This window comes from Gorilla gorilla, chromosome 1, assembly GCF_029281585.2.
Source record: "Gorilla gorilla gorilla isolate KB3781 chromosome 1, NHGRI_mGorGor1-v2.1_pri, whole genome shotgun sequence".
NCBI lineage: Eukaryota > Metazoa > Chordata > Mammalia > Primates > Hominidae > Gorilla > Gorilla gorilla.
In genome coordinates this window covers 24,141,484-24,162,559 of record NC_073224.2, presented here as the reverse complement: position 1 = coordinate 24,162,559, position 21,076 = coordinate 24,141,484, and the positions used below count along the sequence as shown (strand labels likewise).

The following is a 21,076-nucleotide window of genomic DNA, read 5'->3' as shown; positions in this document are numbered from 1 at the left end:
GACAGATGTGGAAGAGGGCAGGCCGTGGAGGAGTGCCAGCCACACCCCAGAAGGTCTCTCAAGAAGCCCAGGGCTCCCAAGTCTGAGCCTTGGGGTACACCCAACAGTCTGCAACCAGAGAAAGGTCCCACAGAAGCGACTGAGGAGGAGTGGCCAGCGACAGAAGAAGAGCTCTAAGATCCAGGCCAGGCGCGGCGGCTCACGCCTGTAATCCCAGCACTTTGAGAGGCCAAAGTGGGCGGATCACCTGAGGTCAGGAGTTCAAGACCAGCCTGGCCAACACGGTGAAACCCTGTCTCTACTAAAGATACAAAAATTGGACAGGGAACTGTGGCTCATACCTATAATCCCAGCACATTGGGTGGCCGAGGCGGGCGGATCACCTGAGGTCCGGAGTTCGAGACCAGCCTGACCAACATGGAGAAACCCCATCCCTACTAAAAATACAAAATTAGCCAGGCATGGTGGCCCATGTCTGTAATCCCAGCTACTCGGGAAGCTGAGGCAGGAGAATCGCTTGAACCTGGGAGGCGGAGGTAACAGTGAGCCAAGATCATGCCATTGCACTCCAGCCTGGGCAACAAGAACGAAACTCTATCTCAAAAAAAGAAAAAAAAAAACAAAAACAAAATCAGCCAAGCGTGGTGGCACGTATCTGTGGTCCCAGCTACTCAGGGGGCTGAGGCAGAAGAATCGCTTGAACCTGGGTGCCAGAAGGTTGCGGTGAGCCAAGATCGCACCACTGCACTCCAGCCCAGTGAAAGAGCAAGACTCCATCTCCAAAAAAAAAAAAAAAAAAAAAGAGCTCTAAGATCCAGTAATAACAACAGCAGCAGCGACAGCCACCACCCGCACTGCTGCTGCCACTGCTAACCAGACCCAGGCACTATGCTGATTGCTGGGTTGTTTTGCTTTCTCACAGCAGAACAAACGGTGGCACAGCAGTCACAGAGCTGTGTCATTGTGTGCAAATGAACAAGTGGGAAGTTACACCCAAGTCATCCTCGATCCAAAATCCATATCATTGCACCCCATAATGCAACAGGGAGTCATCAAACATACATAAAACGTGGAGAAAGTTTCTTTACAAAAACAGTGGCATCACTCCAAAGCATTGGTTAGAAAGGAAATAATTTTAGGCAGGAACCAATTAGGAAGCTCCGCAAGAAGGTCAGGAACAAGGGAAGGACGGCAGAGAAGATGCAAAGAAAGGGATGACTCCATACCCGGTCGCCAGCTACCCATGCCCAAATCCTGCCAGCTGCCTGGACTATTACAGCCCAAGAGCTAACAATGGGGTCTACCCTCGTAAACAGTTGCATTTCAACCGGTAATATGAGTACCTGCAGAATAGCCTCGATTTTGCCGTGGCCGTCGCATCAAATGGAAGGGAAAAGAGTCGGTGCAGGCTGCCGAAAATTCCAGACCCGGCAAACACCCTCCAGGTCCCCTCGGGCTCCTCCTCCGCCCTTGGGGCCACACCTGCATGATGGCTTCTGTAAACTGCTCCTCCGCCCCTCCTCCTCAGCCTCCTCTCTGCTGCCCTGGCTTCCTGACACCGCCTAACACAGGCTCATGCAAGGGGTGCTTTCCCGGCCTCTGGGTGACACTTTGGCCACCCTGTGTTTCCATTAACCCCGCTAAATCGGCTGTTAGGCTGCTGAGGAAGGGTTTAAGTCCAATCACGCTTCCCTCACTGCTGCTTCCCATTATGTAGCCTAGAGTTATTGTTTCTAAGGTCTGTACAGAGCACACAGACCACCTACATCCTGAAATCAACCACGAACAACAGCTGTCAATATGTGGTCGCCCCTCCCACACACACCGTTCAAGGAGCCCCCGTGAAAGCACAGGCCAAGCACCCGGGCACAGACTCTCCTCCGCAGGTTATGAGGGAGGAGGAAGCTCATCCCCTCCCCTGGAAGTGCCCTCAGATTTGACACACCCGGGTCTGCAGCTCTCCCACTGCCTCGAGTTCTGGTAGAGTAAATAACCTCAAAGACAGACCAACCCAAAAAAGGATGACTGGATTAAGCACCCAAAGCAATACTTAAACTTCTGGCGAGAATTCAATCGGGATCTGCAAGACATTTATCACTGTATCTGCAAATACCAATCATGACTTGATTATCTTCGTGAAACCTCATTTCTTCGTGTCCTGGGGGACATTTTTCTCCAGAAAAGTGCAGTATAAACAAACAACATGCTGATTCTTCAGGACACTGCTGACAGCTCTGAGCAACCCAACAGCCAGCACTCCCAAACCCATTTACCGCCACATCTGTCCTTTTTTTTGAGACGGAGTCTCGCTCTTGTCGCCCAGGCTGGAGTGCAATGGCGCGATCTCGGCTCACTGCAACCTCTGCCTCCCAGGTTGAAGCGATTCTCCTGCCTCAGCTTCCCAAGCAGCTGGGACTACAGGCGCCCACCACCATGCCTGGCTAATTTTTGTACTTTAGTAGAGATGGGGTTTCACCGCGTTGGCCAGGCTGGTCTCGAACTCCTGACCTTAGGTGATCCACCTGCCTCAGCCTCCCAAAGTGCTGGAATTACAGGCGTGAGCCACCACACCTGGCCCCCCCCCCTGTTTTTGTTTTTTTTTTTTTTTTGAGATGGAGTCCTGCTCTGTCACCCAGGCTAGAGCACAGTGGTGTGATCTCTGCCTCCCAGGTTCAAGTGATTCTCCTGCCTCAGCCTCCTCCTGAGTAGCTGGGATTAGAGGCGCCCGTAACCATACCCAGTTAATTTTTTGTATTTTTAGTACAGACAAGGTTTCACCATGTTGGCCAGGCTGGTCTTGAACTCCTGACCTCAGGTGATCCACCCGCCTTGGCCTCCCAGAGTGCTGGGATTACAGGCATGAGCCACTGCACACAGCCCGATTACCAATCTTCTGAAATAGTTTAGGAATAGGCCAGGCAGAATGCAGAATGCTCTGACACTGCTGTGGCACTGGCTCCTCAGCAAACTCTTTTCTGCATCCACTTCAATTCCCCTCACTCCAGCTGCCTACTTCTGAAAATGACCTCATATTTGCAGCACGCTGGGGTCAACGGAGGAGGCTGCTCAGGGGCAGAGACTGGCAGAGACAGGCAGAGACCTGTGCAGCTACCACAGGTCCCAACAGACCCCCAGACTGTTTCCCCCAAGGGAATTGAACCCTCAGACACACAGATGGAGAGAGGTCTGATCTAATTTCCTTCACTGCACTGTCGGGGCATTTTGCCAAAGAGAGCTACTTCACCTGGCATCTCTTCACTCAGAAAAAAAACTGATCAAAACTGGTATTTTTTGCAAAAGTTATTATGTACAGATCAGACAGACTTAATGAATTGGGAAAAGACCTTTTAAAGTTAAAGAAAGTCTATTTGGTTTCCATGGGAAATTTCTTTCTTTTTTTTTGAGACAGAGTCTCACTCTGTTACCCAGGCTGGAGTGCAATGGCATGACCTCACTCACTGCAACCTCTGCCTCCCGGGTTCAAGCAATTCTCCCTGCCTCAGCCTCCCAAGTAGCTGGGATTACAGGCATGCACCACCATGCCTGGCTAATTTTTGTATTTTTAGTAGAGATGGAGTTTCACCATGTTGGCCAGGTTGGTCTCAAACTCTTGACCTCAGGTGATCTGCCCACCTCGGCCTCCCAAAGTGCTGGGATTACAGGCATGAGCCACTGCGCCCAGCCTCCATGGGAAATTTCTTAATAGAAACGGGGTCTCCCAGGCTGAAGTACAGTGGCATGATCATGGCTCATCACAGCCTCAAACTCCTGGGCTCAAGCAGTCCTCCCACCTCAGCCTCCCGAGTAGCTGAGATGACAGGCACATGCCACCACACCCAGTTTTGTTTCGCTTTAATTTTTTATAGAGACAAGGTCTCACAATGTTCCCAAGGCTGGTCTCAAACAGTCCTCCAGTCTCAGCCTCCCAATGCTGAGATTACCAGCGTGAGCCACCATGCCCATCCTTAAAATTTTCTTTTAACTTACCTCCAACATTTTTGCTTACGGGCAAAAAAGAAATATGTGACAAAAATAACACTAATAAGAGAAGGTAGAGAAAAGAGATTCCAAACTTCATAAAGAGCCTCTGTTGGGGTATTATAAAAAACTGCATTCAGCTGCATGAAACAGAACCAGAGTCTTTCCCACTAAAAATAACTGCATGAGGCCAGGTGTGTGGCTCACACCTATAATCTCAGCACTTTGGGAGGCCGAGGCAGGGGAATCACCTGAGGTCAGGAGTTCGTGACCAGCCTCGCCAATGTGGCGAAACCCCATCTCTACTAAAAATACAAAAATTAGCCAGACGAGGCCAGGTGTGGTGGCTCACGCCTGTAATGGGAGGCCAAGGTGGGCGGATCACCAGGTCAAGAGATAGAGACCATCCTGGCCAACATGGTGAAACCCCGTCTCTACCAAAAATACAAAAATTAGCTGGGCGTGGTGGCGGGCGCCTGTAGTCCCAGCTACTTGGGAGGCTGAGGCAGGAGAATTGCTTGAACCCGGGAGGCGGAGGTTGCAGTGAGCTGAGATCACGCCACTGCACTCCAGCCTGGCAACAGAGTGAGACTCCATCTCAAAAAAAAAAAAAAAAAAAAAAATTAGCCAGACGTGGTGGCGGGCACCTGTAATCCCAGCTACTTGGGAGGCTAGGGCAGAAGAATCACTTGAACCTGGGAGGCGGAAGTTACAGTGAGCTGAGATCACGCCACAGCACTCCAGCCTAGGCAACAGAGCAAGACTCCATCTCAAAAAAAAAAAAAAAAAAAAAAAAAGAACTGCATGAGAAAACAGACCAGGGCTGAAGCAGATTCATCTTTGGTTCCCAGTACACAGTCAGCAGCCCAGGTTCCCTCTCCTCTGCTCTCCCAATCTGTACTGGATGGCTTTCTTCACACTTGTAAGACAGCTGCCAAAGCCCTGGGCTTTCCATCCGCTCAAGGCAGGGGAAGGGTAAAAGCAACAGGCAAAAGGCAGAGGCCAACCAAGTGTGCCCCCTTTCTTTTTTTTTGAGATGAAGTCTTGTTCTGTCTCCAGGATGAGTGCACTGGCGCGATCTCAGCTCACTGCAACCTCCGCCTAGTGGGTTCAAGCAATTCTCCTGCCTCAGCCTCCTGAGTGGCTGGGACTACAGGCACACGCCACCACACCCGGCTAATTTTTGTACTTTTAGTAGAGACAGGTTTCACCATGTTGGCCAGGATGGTCTCGATCTCCTGACCTCGTGATCCACCTGCCTCAGCCTCCCAAAATGCTAGGATTACAGGCGTGAGCCACTGCGCCTGGCCAAGTGTGCCCCCTTTCAAGGAGCCCGGTCTAGAAACTTCCACCTCAACATGCTGGCAAACTTGCAAGCAAAGGGGTCTGGGAAGGTAAATAATTTATCTGGGCCCCAACTACACCAAGCAAAACTGAACTGCGTTAGGAAGTTAAGACTGGACAATGGGTAGGCAATTAGCAGTCTCTGGCACAGGTATCAAATCCATAGTCAGATTCCAATAACAAGCTCTCGGTGAAAAGGATACTAGGACATGCTTCAGCAACTCCTCCTTTTTCACCAGCACAACTTACTGCACAGTTCCTCAGAGAAACTTCTTGCAACTTGCTCAGCTGACTGCATGAAAAACAGAGTTCACATGGATACATAAGCACGTATGCTATCCACTGGCCCTTTAAAAAATTAAACACATTTCAGACATATAAAAGGGTACCAAAAATAATATACAAATACCAGTAACCACCACCCAAATTAAGAAATAAAGCATTACAAAAAAGAAAAAGAGCACTACAAATATTACAAATGCAACTGAAGTCCTCTGGGGCCCTCTCCAAACACAATTCTCCCTCTACTCCCAGGGGTAAACTTTTTTTTTTTTTTTTTTTAGCCGGAGTCTCGTTGTGTTGCCCAGGCTGGAGTGCAGTGGCACAATCTAGACTCACTGCAGCCTCTCCCTCCCAGGTTCAGGTGATTCTCCTGCCTCAGCCTCCCCAGTAGCTGGGATTACAGGCGCTTGCTACCACGCCTGGCTAATTTTTGTGTTTTTAGTAGAGACGGGGTTTCACCATGTTGGCCAGACTGGTCTCGAACTCCTGACCTCAAGTGATCCACCCACCTCCGCCTCCCAAAGTGCTGGGATTACAGGCGTGAGCCACCACGCCCAGCCCTCCCCAGGGCCTTATACTACATTTGGTGTTTATTTAATCTTAAGCATTTCTTAATATTTTTACCATATATTTCCATATCCCTAAACAATTACAGCATTTTTTAATATTCTGAAACTTGATATAAATGGTATTCTACTCCGCGGAACCTTCTGCACCTGACTTTTTCCTCAACAGTCTATTGTTCAGTGGTGAGATTTCGCTACGGTGACACATGGATCTCCAGGACATTCATCTTCACACCTTACAGCGTTTGTTATATGAACAGACCACAAGGAATGTACATACTCTTCTGCTGACATTTAGATTGTTCCCAACCACGCAGAAGTACCTGCTATGGAGTGCTTCTTGCACTCACATGTAAAAGCCTCCCTAAGGTACTTCCTAGAGAGCGCACCCAGCTTCAGCATGACCAGATACTTCCGGCAGCCATTTGTTAAGTGTAGAAAATCTTGTGCTTTCTATTCATGAAAAGAATCCGCATACATAATGTCTAAGAACACAGAATCTGGAACCAGACGACCTGGGTTCAAATCCCAATTCCACCATCTCCTTTGGCTTTGGAGAAGTGAATTAGCACCTCTGTGCCTCAGACTTCACATCTCTAAAAGGCCACGGTATAGGCACAAGTTCACAGCAGCATTATTCCTGGTAGTCAAGAGGTGGAAGCAATGCAAGTGTCCATCAACAAATGAAAGGATAAACAAAACGTGGCACACATATACAATGCAATATTGTGTGAACTTAAAAAAAAGGAAGGAAATTCTGACATATGCCGCAATGTGGATGAACCTTGAGTGTATTATGCTAGGTGAAATAAGCCAGTCACAAAAGAACAAATACATGGCCGGGGCCAGTGGCTTATGCCTGTAATCCCAGCACTTTGGGAGGCCAAGGTGGGCGGATCACCTGGGGTCAGGAGTTCGAGACCAGCCTGGCCAACATGGTGAAACCCCGTCCCTACTAAAAAAAATTACAAAAACTAGCCTGGCATAGTGGGGGGCACCTGTAATCCCGACTACTCAGGAGGCTGAGACAGGGGAATCGCTTGAACCCAGGAGGGTGGAGGTTGCAGTGAGCCAAGATCACACCATTGCGCTCCAGCCTGGGCAACAAGAGCGAAACTCTGTCTCAAAACAAAAAACAAGAAACAAGAAAAAAACAAGAAAGAAAAACCAGGGTACAAAAGGCAGCAGCAGAATTCAAGGGTAGAGGGTCCCAAACTTTCTCAGGCCACAGGGTCCTTAGGGTTTCAGTAATTTTTTTCATGGTACTTAGGCCAAAATAAATACCTCACAGTTCCAATTAAGTATGTAGTTAGGGCCAAACAACTTAATCATTACTTATGTCCTGTCAACTCAGTGTCTGCTGGGCACTGCCCAACTTCCCAAACCCTGGAATCAGACTGGACGCCACCAACTCCATTTCCAGTTCCACACTGATTTAAGAGATACTTGCTTTATAATAAAACAAATATTTCTATTGATGCATGATAGATGTACATAAATACTTGCGTTTTATCGTGGCAATTGCCCAAAAGCCAGCTTTGTAGGCTTATGACATCATTGAAAAGAACTACAGGAATCTCATGAAACAGGCAACTACTTCAAACTGTAGTTTGCACTGTGTCCGACAGATGTCGCTCCATCCCCCTAAAATTTCAAATAGCCTTCTTTGCTAGGTCAACTTGGCACTAAGCATGAGGACTCAGATCTCAGTCCAAGCATCACTCCAGAGCCAAAGCCATCTCCAAGAGAAACCACACATAATGGATTTTTTAATTTGTTTTTGATTCCTTTATTGAGTAAGTCTCTTCTTAGTGGTACGATCTCAAAGCTGGTCAGCTGGATTTTATTGACGAGATAAGACAATGGCTTAAAGTAGAGGTTTCAACTCCTAACTGACAGCTATCATTAATTGTAGGATCTCATTTGTTATTCACGACAGCACTTATATCTTAGGTTTTATGTTGTAACTGAGGAAACTGAGGCTTAGAAACAATAAGTAGCTATCTCTAACTTCTGTCAGAGCCAAAAGTGCCTTAGCTGGCGGCTGAACCCAGCCTAACTCCAACACCGGCTGCATTCCACCAAGCTGTCTCATAATTTCTGAACTGACTAATCTCCAGCCAACATATAAGATTGCTCCAGAATCTCTAAAATTTTACCTTTTCAATCAAGAAAGTCACTAGCTAATGATTAAATGCAATGATACTCAAGTAGTAGGGTCATTTACAGAAAAATTCATGAGTTACATAGCTGTTCATAAACTAGGGGACGAAAATCTGTTTGCAATTTGTTAATATTCTCAGAGTCCATAATATTCTCTGAAAGAGATTAACCAATTAAAAAAATGCTTCTTTTGGGTAAGAGATATGTAAATATTTGGGTTTTTTTTTTGGTTTGTGTGTCATTTGAGACAAGGTCTCACTATGTCACCTAGGCTGGAGTGCAGTGGTGCAATCATGGCTCACTGCAGCCTTGACCTTCTGGGTTCAGGTGATCTTCCCACCTCAGCTTCCCAAATAGCTGGGACTATAGGCACGCACCACTACACCCAGCTAATTTTTGCATTTATTTATTTATTTTTTTTGTAGAGACAGGGTTTTGCCATGTTGCCCAGGCTATTTGTATTTTAAATGGGAAAAAATAAAGCAAAGAACTCTAACCCTATGAAGCATGTAGTTCTTTAAATCCAAGTAAATCAGTAGGGTAAACAGTAAAAACTGTTCATGATAGTTACGTCTTTTTTTTCTTTTTTTTTTTTTTTTTGAGACAGAGTCTCATTCTGTCACCCAGGCTGGAGCACGATCTTGGCTCACTGCAACGTCCACCTCCCAGGTTCAAGCGATTCTCTTGCCTCAGCCTCCCAAGCAGCTGGGACTACAGGTGCATACCACCACACCCAGCTAATTGTTTGTATTTCTAGTAGAGACAGGGTTTCACCATGTTGGCCAGGCTAGTCTCAAACTCCTGGCCTTAAGTGATCCAACTGCCTTGGCCTCCAAAAGTGCTAAGATGACAAGCATGAGCCACTGCACCCAGCCTGTTTACGATACTTATATCTAAGTGGTGGCATTAATCATGATACTTTTTTGTTCAATCTGTAATTTCTAAATTCTCAACAATAAAGGTATTTTGTTTTATAAAGAACAGTCCATTTGTTCCTTTTTCTAAAACTCTTGATTTATTCTGAGTTTTTTTTTAATGGGGGCCATGTATGCTAAAGAGATGTACCAAGAAATGTATTTATTTTCCACAATGTCCCCATGTACACTTTTATTAATAACAACAATAACAAAAGATAGTAAAGAAATTTACTTTGGACAGAACTATAGCTTAATTCTTTTAGAGACTGAAAGAAAATATATTGCAGGCCTCCAAGTGGCCACAAATTTATCCTCACAGTGGCCACCAGGGGTCCTTACCCAGATGCCTTGTCCAAGTCACTCACCACAGTAGGAAGCTGCAAGGCCTGGCCAGTTCTTGTGCAGTCATGACTGGTTTTGTGTAAATACTAACTTTCTCTCTCTTTGATTCAAGCAGTTCACTGGAATGACTAGAAAGCCTCCTTGTACAAAGTCACAATATACAGTTTCCGAGAAAAGAGAATGTTCTTGTGCAGCAGTTTTAAAGTGCATTATTTTAAGGCCGGGTGCAGGGACTCATGCCTGTAATCCCAGTGCTTTGGGAAGCCAAGGATCACTTGAGCCCAAGAGTTCAAGACCAGCCTGGGCAACATAGCAAGATCCTGTCTGTATAAAAATAAAAATACAATACAATACAAGGCATTAGAGCCCATATCCCAAAATTGTGATTGAGCAGATCTGGGATGGGACCAAGGATGCCGCATGTTTCACAGCTCCCCAGGTGATGAAGATGTGCATCCAGAGGTGAGAACTACTCCCTACTATTAACAGATGGCACCAGCACGCTCCACGGCATAGGTAACAATTCAGACTGCTGTTTCCATTCCCAACTTACCATCACCATGAAATAGAAAAGAACCCAAACGTCAGCCTTGGTTACTTAGTCAACACGAGATAATATGATGTGAATACTAATAATGGGCCAGTAAATATTCCAATTGCAAACTGGATAAATCTACCAATCCTGTGCTAACATAAGAATTTTAATTTCCCTAAATAATTCTTGGATTCCTCAGATTTTGATTCCGTTTCTGTGGAACCATAAACCAGTTTAGGAGCAAAGTCGTGAGCATCCATATACAGTCATGGGTATTTCAATTCTGAACCTTAATAAAACCATAAAAGTCAGCTCTGCCATTATAAACTCCACTTACCTTTGCTGTTTCATAATAGAGTCAAAACCAATAGTCTCCACAGGTTTATTTCCAATTGTAACAATTTGCTCTTTTCTATCTTCCTCTGGTCCATCTTCTAACACATAGCGGTTCTTAATTGCAGTAAGAAAGTCTGTTCCAAAATTTACCTTGTTCGGACGAATAAAGGATCCTCCTGTCGGGTGCCTGGTAAAGAAGAGCAAATGAAACACAGAAAATATTACCCACCAAGAAAGGCCATAAATACAATTTTATGAAGGTCTTCAAAAATTTCTACATGCTAAAAAATCAAAATTAGCATAAAAGAGAATATCACATACTAAAATAATATATAATCAGTATGATTGACCATAAAGGGTTATGATCTTATGCAAGCATGTTAAATCCCTTTAAATAAACTAACAAGTAATATGAAACTGACAATTCACATTAGAAAAAACAGAAGTATTAAATCCATGGGGGTGGCCAGGCACGGTGGCTTATAACTGTAATCCCAGCACTTTGGGAGGCCAAGGCAGGAGGACCATCTGAGGTCAGGAGTTCAAAGACCAGCCTGGCCAACATGGCGAAACCCCCATCTCTACTAAAAATACAAAAATTAGTCTGGCGTGGTGGTGCACACCTGTAGTCCCAGCTACTAGGGAGGCTAAGGTGAGAGAATTGTTTGAACTCGGGAAGTGGAGGTTGCAGTGAGCCAAGATCATGCCACTGCACTCCAGCCTGGGTGACAGAGCAAGACTCCATCTTAAAAAAAAAAAAAAAAAAAAAAAAATTGTAGGTGGATTATATACAAAATCATTATTTATTTACTAATTTATTTTTTATTTTGGTAACAGAGAGAGACCTTGTCACTTAAAAAAAAAGAAGAAACAGTGAACTCTATAAATTGATCAAAATTGTATTATAAACACTATTTCAGCTTACGATCATTACTATTTTCTTTTTTTTTTTTGAGACAGAATCTCACTCTATTGCCCAGACTGGAGTGCAATGGCGCAATCTTGACTCACTGCAACCTCCACCACCCGGGTTCAAGCAGTTCTCCTGCTCAGCCTCCCAATTAGCTGGGATTACAGGCATGTGCCACTACACCCAGGCTAATTTTTGTATTTTTAGGAGAGACAGGGTTTCACCATGTTGGCCAGGCTGGTCTTGAACTTCTGACCTTAAGTGATCCTCCCGTCTTGACCTCCCAAAGTGCTGGGATTACAGGTGTGAGCCACCACGCCTAATTTTTTTTTTTTAAAGAAAGGGGGTCTCACTCTGTCACCTCAGCGAGAGTGCAGTGACACAACCATAACTAACTGCAGCCTCCAATTCCCAGGGCTCAGGCAATGCTCCCTCTTCAGCCTCCCACGTAGCTAGGACTACAGGTACAAGCAACCATGTCCAGCCAACACTTTTCATACTTTTTTTAAGAGACAACATCTCACTATGTTGCCCAGGCAACAACCATTAACTCTTAAAGAAAGAAATCAGACCTTTTTAGAAGTCACCATAATTCTGGCCGGGCACAGTAGCTCATGCCTATAATCCCAGCACTTTGGGAGGCTGAAAAGGGCGGATCACCTAAGGTCAGGAGTTCGAGATCAGCCTGACCAACATGAAGAAACCCCATCTCTACTAAAAATACAAAATTAGCCAGGTGTGGTGGCACATGCCTATAATCCCAGCTACTGGGGAGGCTGAGGCAGGAGAATCACTTGAACCCAGGAGGCAGAGGTTGCGGTGAGCCAAGATCATGCCATTGCACTCCAGCCTGGGCAACAAGAGCAAAACTCCATCTCAAAAAAATAATAATAATAATAATTGAAAAGGATGAAAACTAATATTTGTGATAAATTTTGTTAACATAAACATACATATAGTTTTCTCTAAGATGTGGGTTCACAGTGATGATCAGACTCTAAAAGGAACTTGTGATCCCAAAAAGTTAAAACCAATCCCCAACCTGGGAAGAAGTGGCCAGGAGGGAGTTAGAAACTTAGAGAGTGTGGGCCAGGTGCGGTAGCTCACCCCTATAATCCTAGCATTTTGGGAGGCTGAGGTGGGCAGATCACCTAAAGTCAGGAGTTTGAGATCAGGTGCGGTAGCTCACCCCTATGATACTAGCATTTTGGGAGGCTGAAGCGGGCAGATCACCTAAAGTCAGGAGTTTGAGACCAGCCTGGTCAACATGGTGAAACCCTGTCTCTATTAAAAATACAAAAATTAGCTGGGCGTGGTTGCTGGTACCTGGAGTTTCACTACTTGGAAGTATGAGGCAAGAGAATTGCTTGAGCCCAGGAGGTGAAGCTTGCAATGAGCTGAGATCACATCATTGCACTCTAGCCTGGGCGACAGATGGAAACGAGGGGAGGGGAAAGGAGGGGAAAGGAGGGGAGGGGAGGGGAAGGGGAGGGGGAGGGGGAGGGGGAGGGGAAGGGGAGGGGAAGGGGGAGGGGAAGGGGGAGGGAAAGGGAGGGGGAGGGGAAGGGAGGGGAAGGGGGAGGGGAAGGGAGGGGATGGGGAGAGGGGAAGGGAGGGGGAGCGGAGGTGAGGGGGAGGGAGGGGGAGGGGAAGGGAGGGGAAGGGGGAGGGGGAGGGGAAGGGGGAGGGGAAGGGAGGGGATGGGGAGAGGGGAAGGGAGGGGGAGCGGAGGTGAGGGGGAGGGAGGGGGAGGGGGAGGGGAGGGGAAGGGGGAGGGGAGGGGAAGCGGAGGTGAGGGGGAGGGGAGGGGAAGGGGATGGGAGGGGAAGGGGAGGGGGAGGAGAGGGGGAGGGGGAGGGAGGGGAAGGGGAGGGGGAGGAGAGGGGGAGGGGGAGGGAGGGGGAGGGAGGGGGAGGGGAGGGGGATAGGAGGGGAAGGGGAAGGGGAGGGGAGGGGGATGGGAGGGGAAGGGGAAGGGGAGGGGAAGGGGAGGGGAAGGGGAGGGGAGGGGGAGTGGAGGGGAGGGGGAGGGGACGGGAAGGGGAGGGGAAGGGGAGGGGAAGGGGAAGGGAGGGGAAGGGGAAGGGAGGGGAAGGAGAAGGGAGGGGAAGGAGAAGGGAGGAGAAGGGAAACTTGGAGAGTGTGGTGTCCTGGAAGCCAATGAAGAAAGTCAACAACCATGTCCAATGCTAAAACCAGGTCCGGTAAGGTAACAGCTGAGGCCTCGCCACTGAATCCAGCAACGTGAACATAACCTTTCCTACAAGCAGTCTGGGTGGGGCAATAGGTCAAAGACCAGCGAGGGTGAGTTCCAAAGACTGGGAGGCAAGTGAGCACAGCCTACCCTTGTCCTGAAGGGGCACAGGGGTCAAAGAAGGGAGATTGCTTAAGACAGGAGAAAATATCCACCTTGTATATTGATGAAATTAATTCAGTGGAATAGGGGGAAGCTGATTATGCAGGAAATTAAATTCTCTTTTGTAGCAAAATTAAGTCCCATATCTCTCTCATGGCTTATACACACACATCAGTGGTTTGTTTCTGTAAGTTAAACATATCTCTTAAGTTACAAGCCTAGTTTACTGGCTGCTCTGCCTATGGAGTAGCCATTCTTTATTCCTTTACTTTCTTAATAAACTTGCTTTCACTTTACTCTATGGATTCCCCTCAAATTCTTTCCTTTGCAAGATCCTAGAACCCTCTCTTGGGGTCTGGATCAGGACCCCTTTCTGGTAACATCTTTCTGGCGAACCACAGAAAGGAGGATACTGAGGGGACCCGCCCCCCAACCCAAAGGAAATAGTCTGCAGCACCGACTGGGTGACCTTGGGACACAAGTGGAGAAACTGGTTATTTTACCAAGGCTTTAACTGGAATGGTGTGTGTTCCTTTAAGGAATCAAACTTGACTTACAGAGCCAATAAAAGCTGCTTGGGAAAACTGGCTTCACTTCTTGTCTACACAGTTCCTGACCTGTGTCCCACAGACCTATGGAAGACAAAAGAATGATCCCACTTATTCCTGTGAACCAACCAGTGATCTCTGGCTGCTGCTCAGAAGAAACAACAGTGATGGGTAATGTTATTCTAATTCTGGGCACATATTGGAATTGGCTAGTGACTACTTATTAGCTTGATTTCAACAACTGCCCAGTTCATGGAAAACTTTCTAATTCAGTTTACTTGGGATAATTTTATTTTTTTTATTTTACTGTTGTGGAATATATTGCTGTGATTATACTCTTTGTGTAGGAATGCAGGATAAGCTTACTAAATGTTTTCTTAAACTGAACACTTATTAATCTTCCAGATATCACCTTTTGTCGGAACTCAAGAGTTATGAATGGCCTTCGCCATACCAACGCTTTCGAACTGAGCTCCTCTACCCTGAATGCAAGTGACCCAACAGTTAGGCAGGAATATCATCACCCCTGTTCAGCATACAGAAGTTACAGAAAGTGGATCTTCATCCCTCTGCAGCCCTTAGGATTAAGGGTTCTCTCGTAAAAGGGAGGGGGGAATATGTCAGAGACGTTTGAACCAGAGCAACTCCATCTTGAATAGGGGCTGGGTAAAATAAGGCTGAGACCTATCAGACTGCACTCCAGACTGTTAGGCATTCTAAGTCTCAGGATGAACTAGGAGGTCGGTATAAGATACAGGTCATTAAAGACCTTGCTGATGAAACAGCATGTAGTAAAGAAGCCGGCTAAAACCCACCAAAACCAAGATGGAGATGAGAGTGACCTCTGGTCATCCTCACTGCTACACTCCCACCAGCACCATGACAGTTTACAAATGCCATGGCAACGTCAGGAAATTACCCTACATGGTCTTAAAAGGGGAGGCATGAATAATCCACCCCTTGTTTAGCATATACTCAAGAAATAACCATAAAAATGGGCACCCAGCAGTCCTCGGGACTGTTCTGCCTTGGAGTAGCCATTCATTATTCCTTTGCTATAATTTTTTTGGAGATAGAGTCTCCCTCTGTTGCCCAGGCTGGAGTGCAGTGGGCTGATCTCGGCTCACTGCAACCTCAGCCTCCCGGGTTGAAGCAATTCTCCTGCCTCAGCCTCCTGAGTAGCTGGGATTACAGGCGTGCAACACCACGCCCAGCTAATTTTTGTTTGTTTTTTTTTGTTTTTGTTTTTGTTTGAGACAGAGTCTCACTCTGTCACGCAGGCTGGAGTGCAGTGGCACGATCTCGGTTCACTGCAATCTCCAACTCCCGGGTTCACGCCATTCTCCTGCCTCAGCCTCCCAAGTAGCTGGAACTACAGGCACCCGCCACCATGCCTGGCCAATTTTTTGTATTTTTAGTAGAGACGGGGTTTCACTGTGTTAGCCAGGATGGTCTCGATCTCCTGACCTCATGATCCACCTGCCTCGGCCTCCCAAAGTGCTGGGATTACAGGCGTGAGCCACTGTACCTGGTCTAATTTTTGTATTTTTACTAGAGAAAAGGTCTCACCATGTTGGCCTGGCTGGTCTCGAACTCTTGACCTCAGGGTATCTACCTGCCTTGGCCTCCCAAAGTGCTGGAATTAAAGTGTGAGCCACTATGCCTGGCCCCTTTACTTTCTTAATAAACTTGCTTTCTCCTAAAAAATCCTAGTTAACGTACATGTTCTTAAAACCAGGGGTGGGGATGGGGGAACAGGGATGGAGGCAATACAAACACAAACCAGGGTTCAACTCCTGGCTGCATTACTTACTAGCTATGTGACTAGCTATCTTTATTTATAAAGATTAAATAAGCCATCTACTTTATTGCCTGGCACAAGCACTAACTACCCTTTATGTACAGTTACTGCATCTGATACACTACTACTAAAAATAAACTGGCCAGGTGTGGCAGCTCACTTCAGGAAGCCAAGGCTGGAGGATCCCTTGAGGCCAGGAGTTTGAGACCAGCCTGGGCAACACAGCGAGACCCCATCTCTACAAAAAAAATTTAAACATTAGTCAGCCATGGTGGTGTACACCTATAGTCTCAGCTACTCAGGAGGCTGAGGCAAGAAGATCATTTGAGTCTAGGAGTTCACGGCTCCAGTGAGCTAGGATTGCACCATGCCACTCCAGTCTGGGCAACACAGTGGGACCCTGTCTCAGATAAAAAAAAAAAAAACAAAAACAAAAACAAAAAAACTCATGCCTATAATCCCAGCACTTTGGGAGGCCAAGGCCGGTGGATCACTTGAGGTCAGGAGTTCAAGACCAGCCTGGCCATCATGGTAAAACCCCGTCTCTACTAAAAACACAAAAAATTAGCCGGGCGTGGTGGCAGGTGCCTGTAATCCCAGTTACTTGGGAGGCTGAGGCAGGAGAATCACTTGAACCCGGGAGGGAGAGGTTGTGGTGAGTGAGATCACACCACTGCACTCCAGCCTGGGCGACAAAAGCGAAACTACGTCTAAAACAAACAAACAAACAAACAAAAAACCCCACATATTTTGAAATACTGAGATAACTCAAATGCCATACTCTCTAAACCTAACCAATGGCTCTCAAACTTGTTCAGACTAGCTCCTGACCATATCTATACCATCTATAATGACATAATTTCATCATATGAAGTATGTACAATTTACTAGCAGAAAATATAAATATATGCAAGATAAAGTCACATAAATCTCCAGTATAAAGTTGTTACCTGTTTCAGTTACCTATTGCTGCATAAACTCCCCAAAGCACAGTGGCTTAAAACATTAAGGTGATACTTGGTACAGTTCTGTGGGTCAGCTTTGCTGAGCTTTGTTGTTCTGATTCATGTGTTGTCAGCTGTGGTCACCCATGTGACTGCATTCAGTTGGGAGCTGGCTGAGTCTGAAACATCCAAGATGGCTCAACTCAGATTATCGGCACCTGGGTGGAGGTAGCTGGAATGGCTAGGGTCTGGCTGGACCCCTGTTCCCAACAGGGTTAGACTTCTCAGGTGATGACTGGCTTCCAAGAGAGTGAAAACAGAACCTGCAAGGCCTCTTAAAAGCTAATCCCAGAACTACTGATACAACATCATTGCACTTATTTACCAGAGCATGTCATGGGCCAGCCTAGACTCAGAGAAAGAGGAAATAGACTCCACCTCTTCATGGGAGAAGCGGCATACATGAATAAGGATGGGAAGCATTACTGGCAGCCATCTTTGGTGACAATACACCACATCTACCCCTCCCCACCAAAAAACGGATGCCACACTGGGCAAGCTTAGATGTGTCCATCTAGCCACCCAGGCCCAGCAGTTTCACCTCCATGAACAGGACAAGGCTAAGTTCAGGGGAAGGCAAGGGACACCCTCTGCCCCATGCTAACATGGGCTCAAAGGACAGTGTGTCCTGGCCTAGGTGAGGTAAAGAGCAAGATCTTAGCATCCCCCACCATAGAACTTGCCATCTGGATTCACGCAGGCCACATGTGCACAGCAGAGACAACCACACCTGAACTCCTTCAAGTCACAGATTTCAAAGTGGGGAGGAACAAAACAAATGATTATTTTAAAATTTGTGAGCAAAAACTTCCAAGATGTACGGTATGCAGCAATAGCTGAGACAGATGAGGAAGGTGAATTGTTATTTTCACTAATCTCTTATCAAAATTCAACATTGTCTTTACTCATAAATTCAGGCAACAAACTAGGGTAAGATTTACAGCATTTTGTCACCAATGGAAATCAAAGATATTTTCCTATTACTTTACACTTGTGGCAGATATTTTTTAAAAGATCACTTATTCTCATGATTGCTTCAAAATTTAGTAGTTATTAGACCCACTGGTGGATCTTATCATTTAATGTTATTTAATAAAGACATATATTACTGTATCAATTTTTCCCATGCATATTCTCCCACTATATATCAATTCTTAAAAAATATTCTGATTACTATATTTCAATGTAACTATTTCCTTTGTAACATATTTATTTCCTGCTTTTAAAAGTATTATTTTATGCCTGCCAAAAGGATCCATTGAACAACAAAAGTCCCTGACCTTGAGTATATTCTGAAAAGATGTAGAATCTGAGCTGGGTCTTTAAGGATGAGTAGGAGTTTGGTGAAAAAAAAAAAAGCAGCTGTACTTTTGTCCTACCATAGGCATCAAACAGGATCCTACATAAAAATACCTACAAAAACAAAAAATAGCAGAGCAAAAGCAGTGCAACTGAAAATAAAACATTTATGAAAGCTGTAACATTTTAAATAAGATTTTATGGTTTAAGCAGAGGTGGGTTTTCTGAAGGAAATTACAAAGATCACTTCTAGGTGATCTCCTTTTTTTATTTACATTTTTGATAGAGATGGGGTCTCACTATGTTGACCAGGCTGGTCTCAAACTCCTGGCCCAAGTGGTCCTTCCGCCTAGGCCTCCCATAGTGCTGGGATTACAGGCTTAAGCCACTGTGCCCGGCCTCCTTTAATTTTCTAATATGGCACTATACAAATAGATCTTGTGTTTACTATCAATTAATTATTAATGTTAAACACTTTATGTGTAAGAAGGTGAAATAAATCCTCAGGCACGTTACTAGGTGTTAGAAAAATAGCTCCAGACAATTTGTATTTGTTTGCTTATGTACCTTAATCTATGTAAATGTGTACAAATAAGTTTTGCATCTAATAAACTGTTTCTAGAGTCTCATTAATAAAATAGATTTTGTTTTATGAAATAGTGAGATCCAAAATTTTAGAAATTAAATTTCGTACTGAAATAAAGTTTATGAAATAGTATCGGTTTTCCTTAGAGGAGTAACATAGGGGTGGTGGAACCAGAAATAGAAAAATTTATTTTTCAAACATTATTTGATTTCAGTGAAAAAGTGTAAAAGCTCAACTAATACATTTATAATAACGATAAATGAGAAAACAATGCAAAACAAAAATATCATGGTTTGCATTTCTGTCCTAAATTTACACTTTTTATTTATTTGTTTATTTATTTTTGAGATGGAGTCTCGCTCTGTCACCCAGGCTGGAGTGCAGTGGCACGATCTCAGCTCACTGCAACCTCTGTCTCCTGGGTTCAAGCGATTCTCGTGCCTCAGCCTCCCAAGTAGCTGGGATTATGGGTGCCCACGACCACGCCCAGCTAAGTTTTGCATTTTTAGTAGACACGGGGTTTCGTCATGTTGGACAGGCTGGTCTGGAACTCCTGACCTCAAGTGATCCGCCCACCTCGGCTTCCCAAAATGCTGGGATTACAGGCATGAGCCACGGCGCCAGGCCCTAAATCTACACTTTTTAAAACAGTGGTAATAAACAAGTTTTAAAACCATGGTAAAAAACAAGAAGTCATGAACAGATCTTTATTACTGTTGAGTTTAGATGCAGGCAGATGAAAGGAGAGTTAGGAATGGTGTTAGGTAGTTGCAAAACGGATGCTATGCCCTTTACAGATCAAAGACTAACACTAAAGATCAATATTTTCTGGAACATTTCCAGCAGGTTTCTCAGAAAATAAAACAGCCTCAACAAATAGTGAAAAATCCTAGCTGAATGGGTGCCCATCAATAACAACAAATCTCCAAGAGGTAAACTGTAATAATTTACATAGACTCCACTGAGATTCTAGATTAATATATTAAGAAACTGTATCCAAACACTGAAATTCTAAACCATGTCTAAAGAGAAAAATGTTGGTGAGGAGGAGAATACAGGGAGGGGTGTCCAAAAACGTTTCTCTTGGAAGCATTTGGCCTGTTCAGGTTCCTTCCTCCTTCTGCCTACCAATTACACATGCTGCTGGTAAAATCATCATCCTGACCCATGGCCCTTGTGGAAACAGCATGTGCTCATAAAACCCAGTTATCAAGATTCATTCTGTCCTATGTCCCCATCAGGATTGCCACATAGAATCGAAGATGCTCAGTTAAGCTTGTATTTCAGATAAACAGCAAATCATTTTTAAGTAAGTATGCCCCCACGCATATCTCATACTAAAAAAAAAAAAAAAAAAAAAAAAGATAGGCTGTTTATCTGAAATCCAAAGTTCACTATGCATTTGGTATTTTTGTTTGCTGAACTGGCAACACTACACAAAGGTAAAGGGTCCCCAACAGACTCCCAAACTTCCACAGTAAGCTTCTTTCTTGTTGGAGCTTTGGATATAAGCTACTGGAAAAGGCCAGGTCTCTGGGGAGTTTCTAATAAATACTGTTGATCTTGATACTCTGTTTGTTTCAGGAATGTTTAGTGTTCAGCAAGGTTGCATAACTAGCTGTTCATCAGGAGAGGAGAACTCAGCTTTCGTGCAGTGTTCAGCGCTGTAACATCTAAAGAGCTGACCCAGAGAGGTTGTTTTCCTGTAAGTAAAGCAGTGCAGTAGATAAGCACCTTGCTGTAGACTGCTCTTTTTGTTTGCTTCTCTAATCAGCTGAATTTAATATTCATCTCAACTGCTTTTGCATTGACACAATTATGATTTTGCTCAGATTCAAGAAAACCTTCCAAAAATGAAGCAGAGCTACCACCTTTTTGAACAGAGATGCGCCTTGCCCACATACTATCATTACATTTCCTGATTAAAAAAAAAAAAAATCTTCCAACACTTTACACCACACCAAGAGAATATTTTATACCAATCCATTAATGCTCAGCCAAGATCCTCAAAACACTTTACAACAGGCTTATGACACACAAAAGATGAATAAATCAAGGGCTTTCTTTTTTTAGTTTAATTTTTAATTTTTGTGGGTACATACAATATTT

The 21,076-nt window shown here is 45.1% G+C and overlaps 1 protein-coding gene across 4 annotated transcripts in view; it reads right to left on the bottom strand.

Moving 5' to 3' along the window:
- TBCE (tubulin folding cofactor E) overlaps nucleotides 1-21,076 on the bottom strand; it is a 91,372-nt gene that overhangs the window by 24,216 nt on the left and 46,080 nt on the right. For 3 of the 4 annotated variants that reach the window (XM_031001207.2, XM_031001199.2, XM_063707961.1), the window contains exons 4-5: nucleotides 10,465-10,650; nucleotides 5,526-5,614 (exon numbers count right to left, since the gene is read on the bottom strand). In XM_031001207.2, the coding sequence (XP_030857067.2) occupies nucleotides 5,526-5,614; nucleotides 10,465-10,650 (275 nt within the window). Of the gene's footprint in view, nucleotides 1-5,525; nucleotides 5,671-10,464; nucleotides 10,651-21,076 lie in introns of all 4 variants that reach the window. The other variant, XM_031001206.3, reaches the window with a different exon arrangement.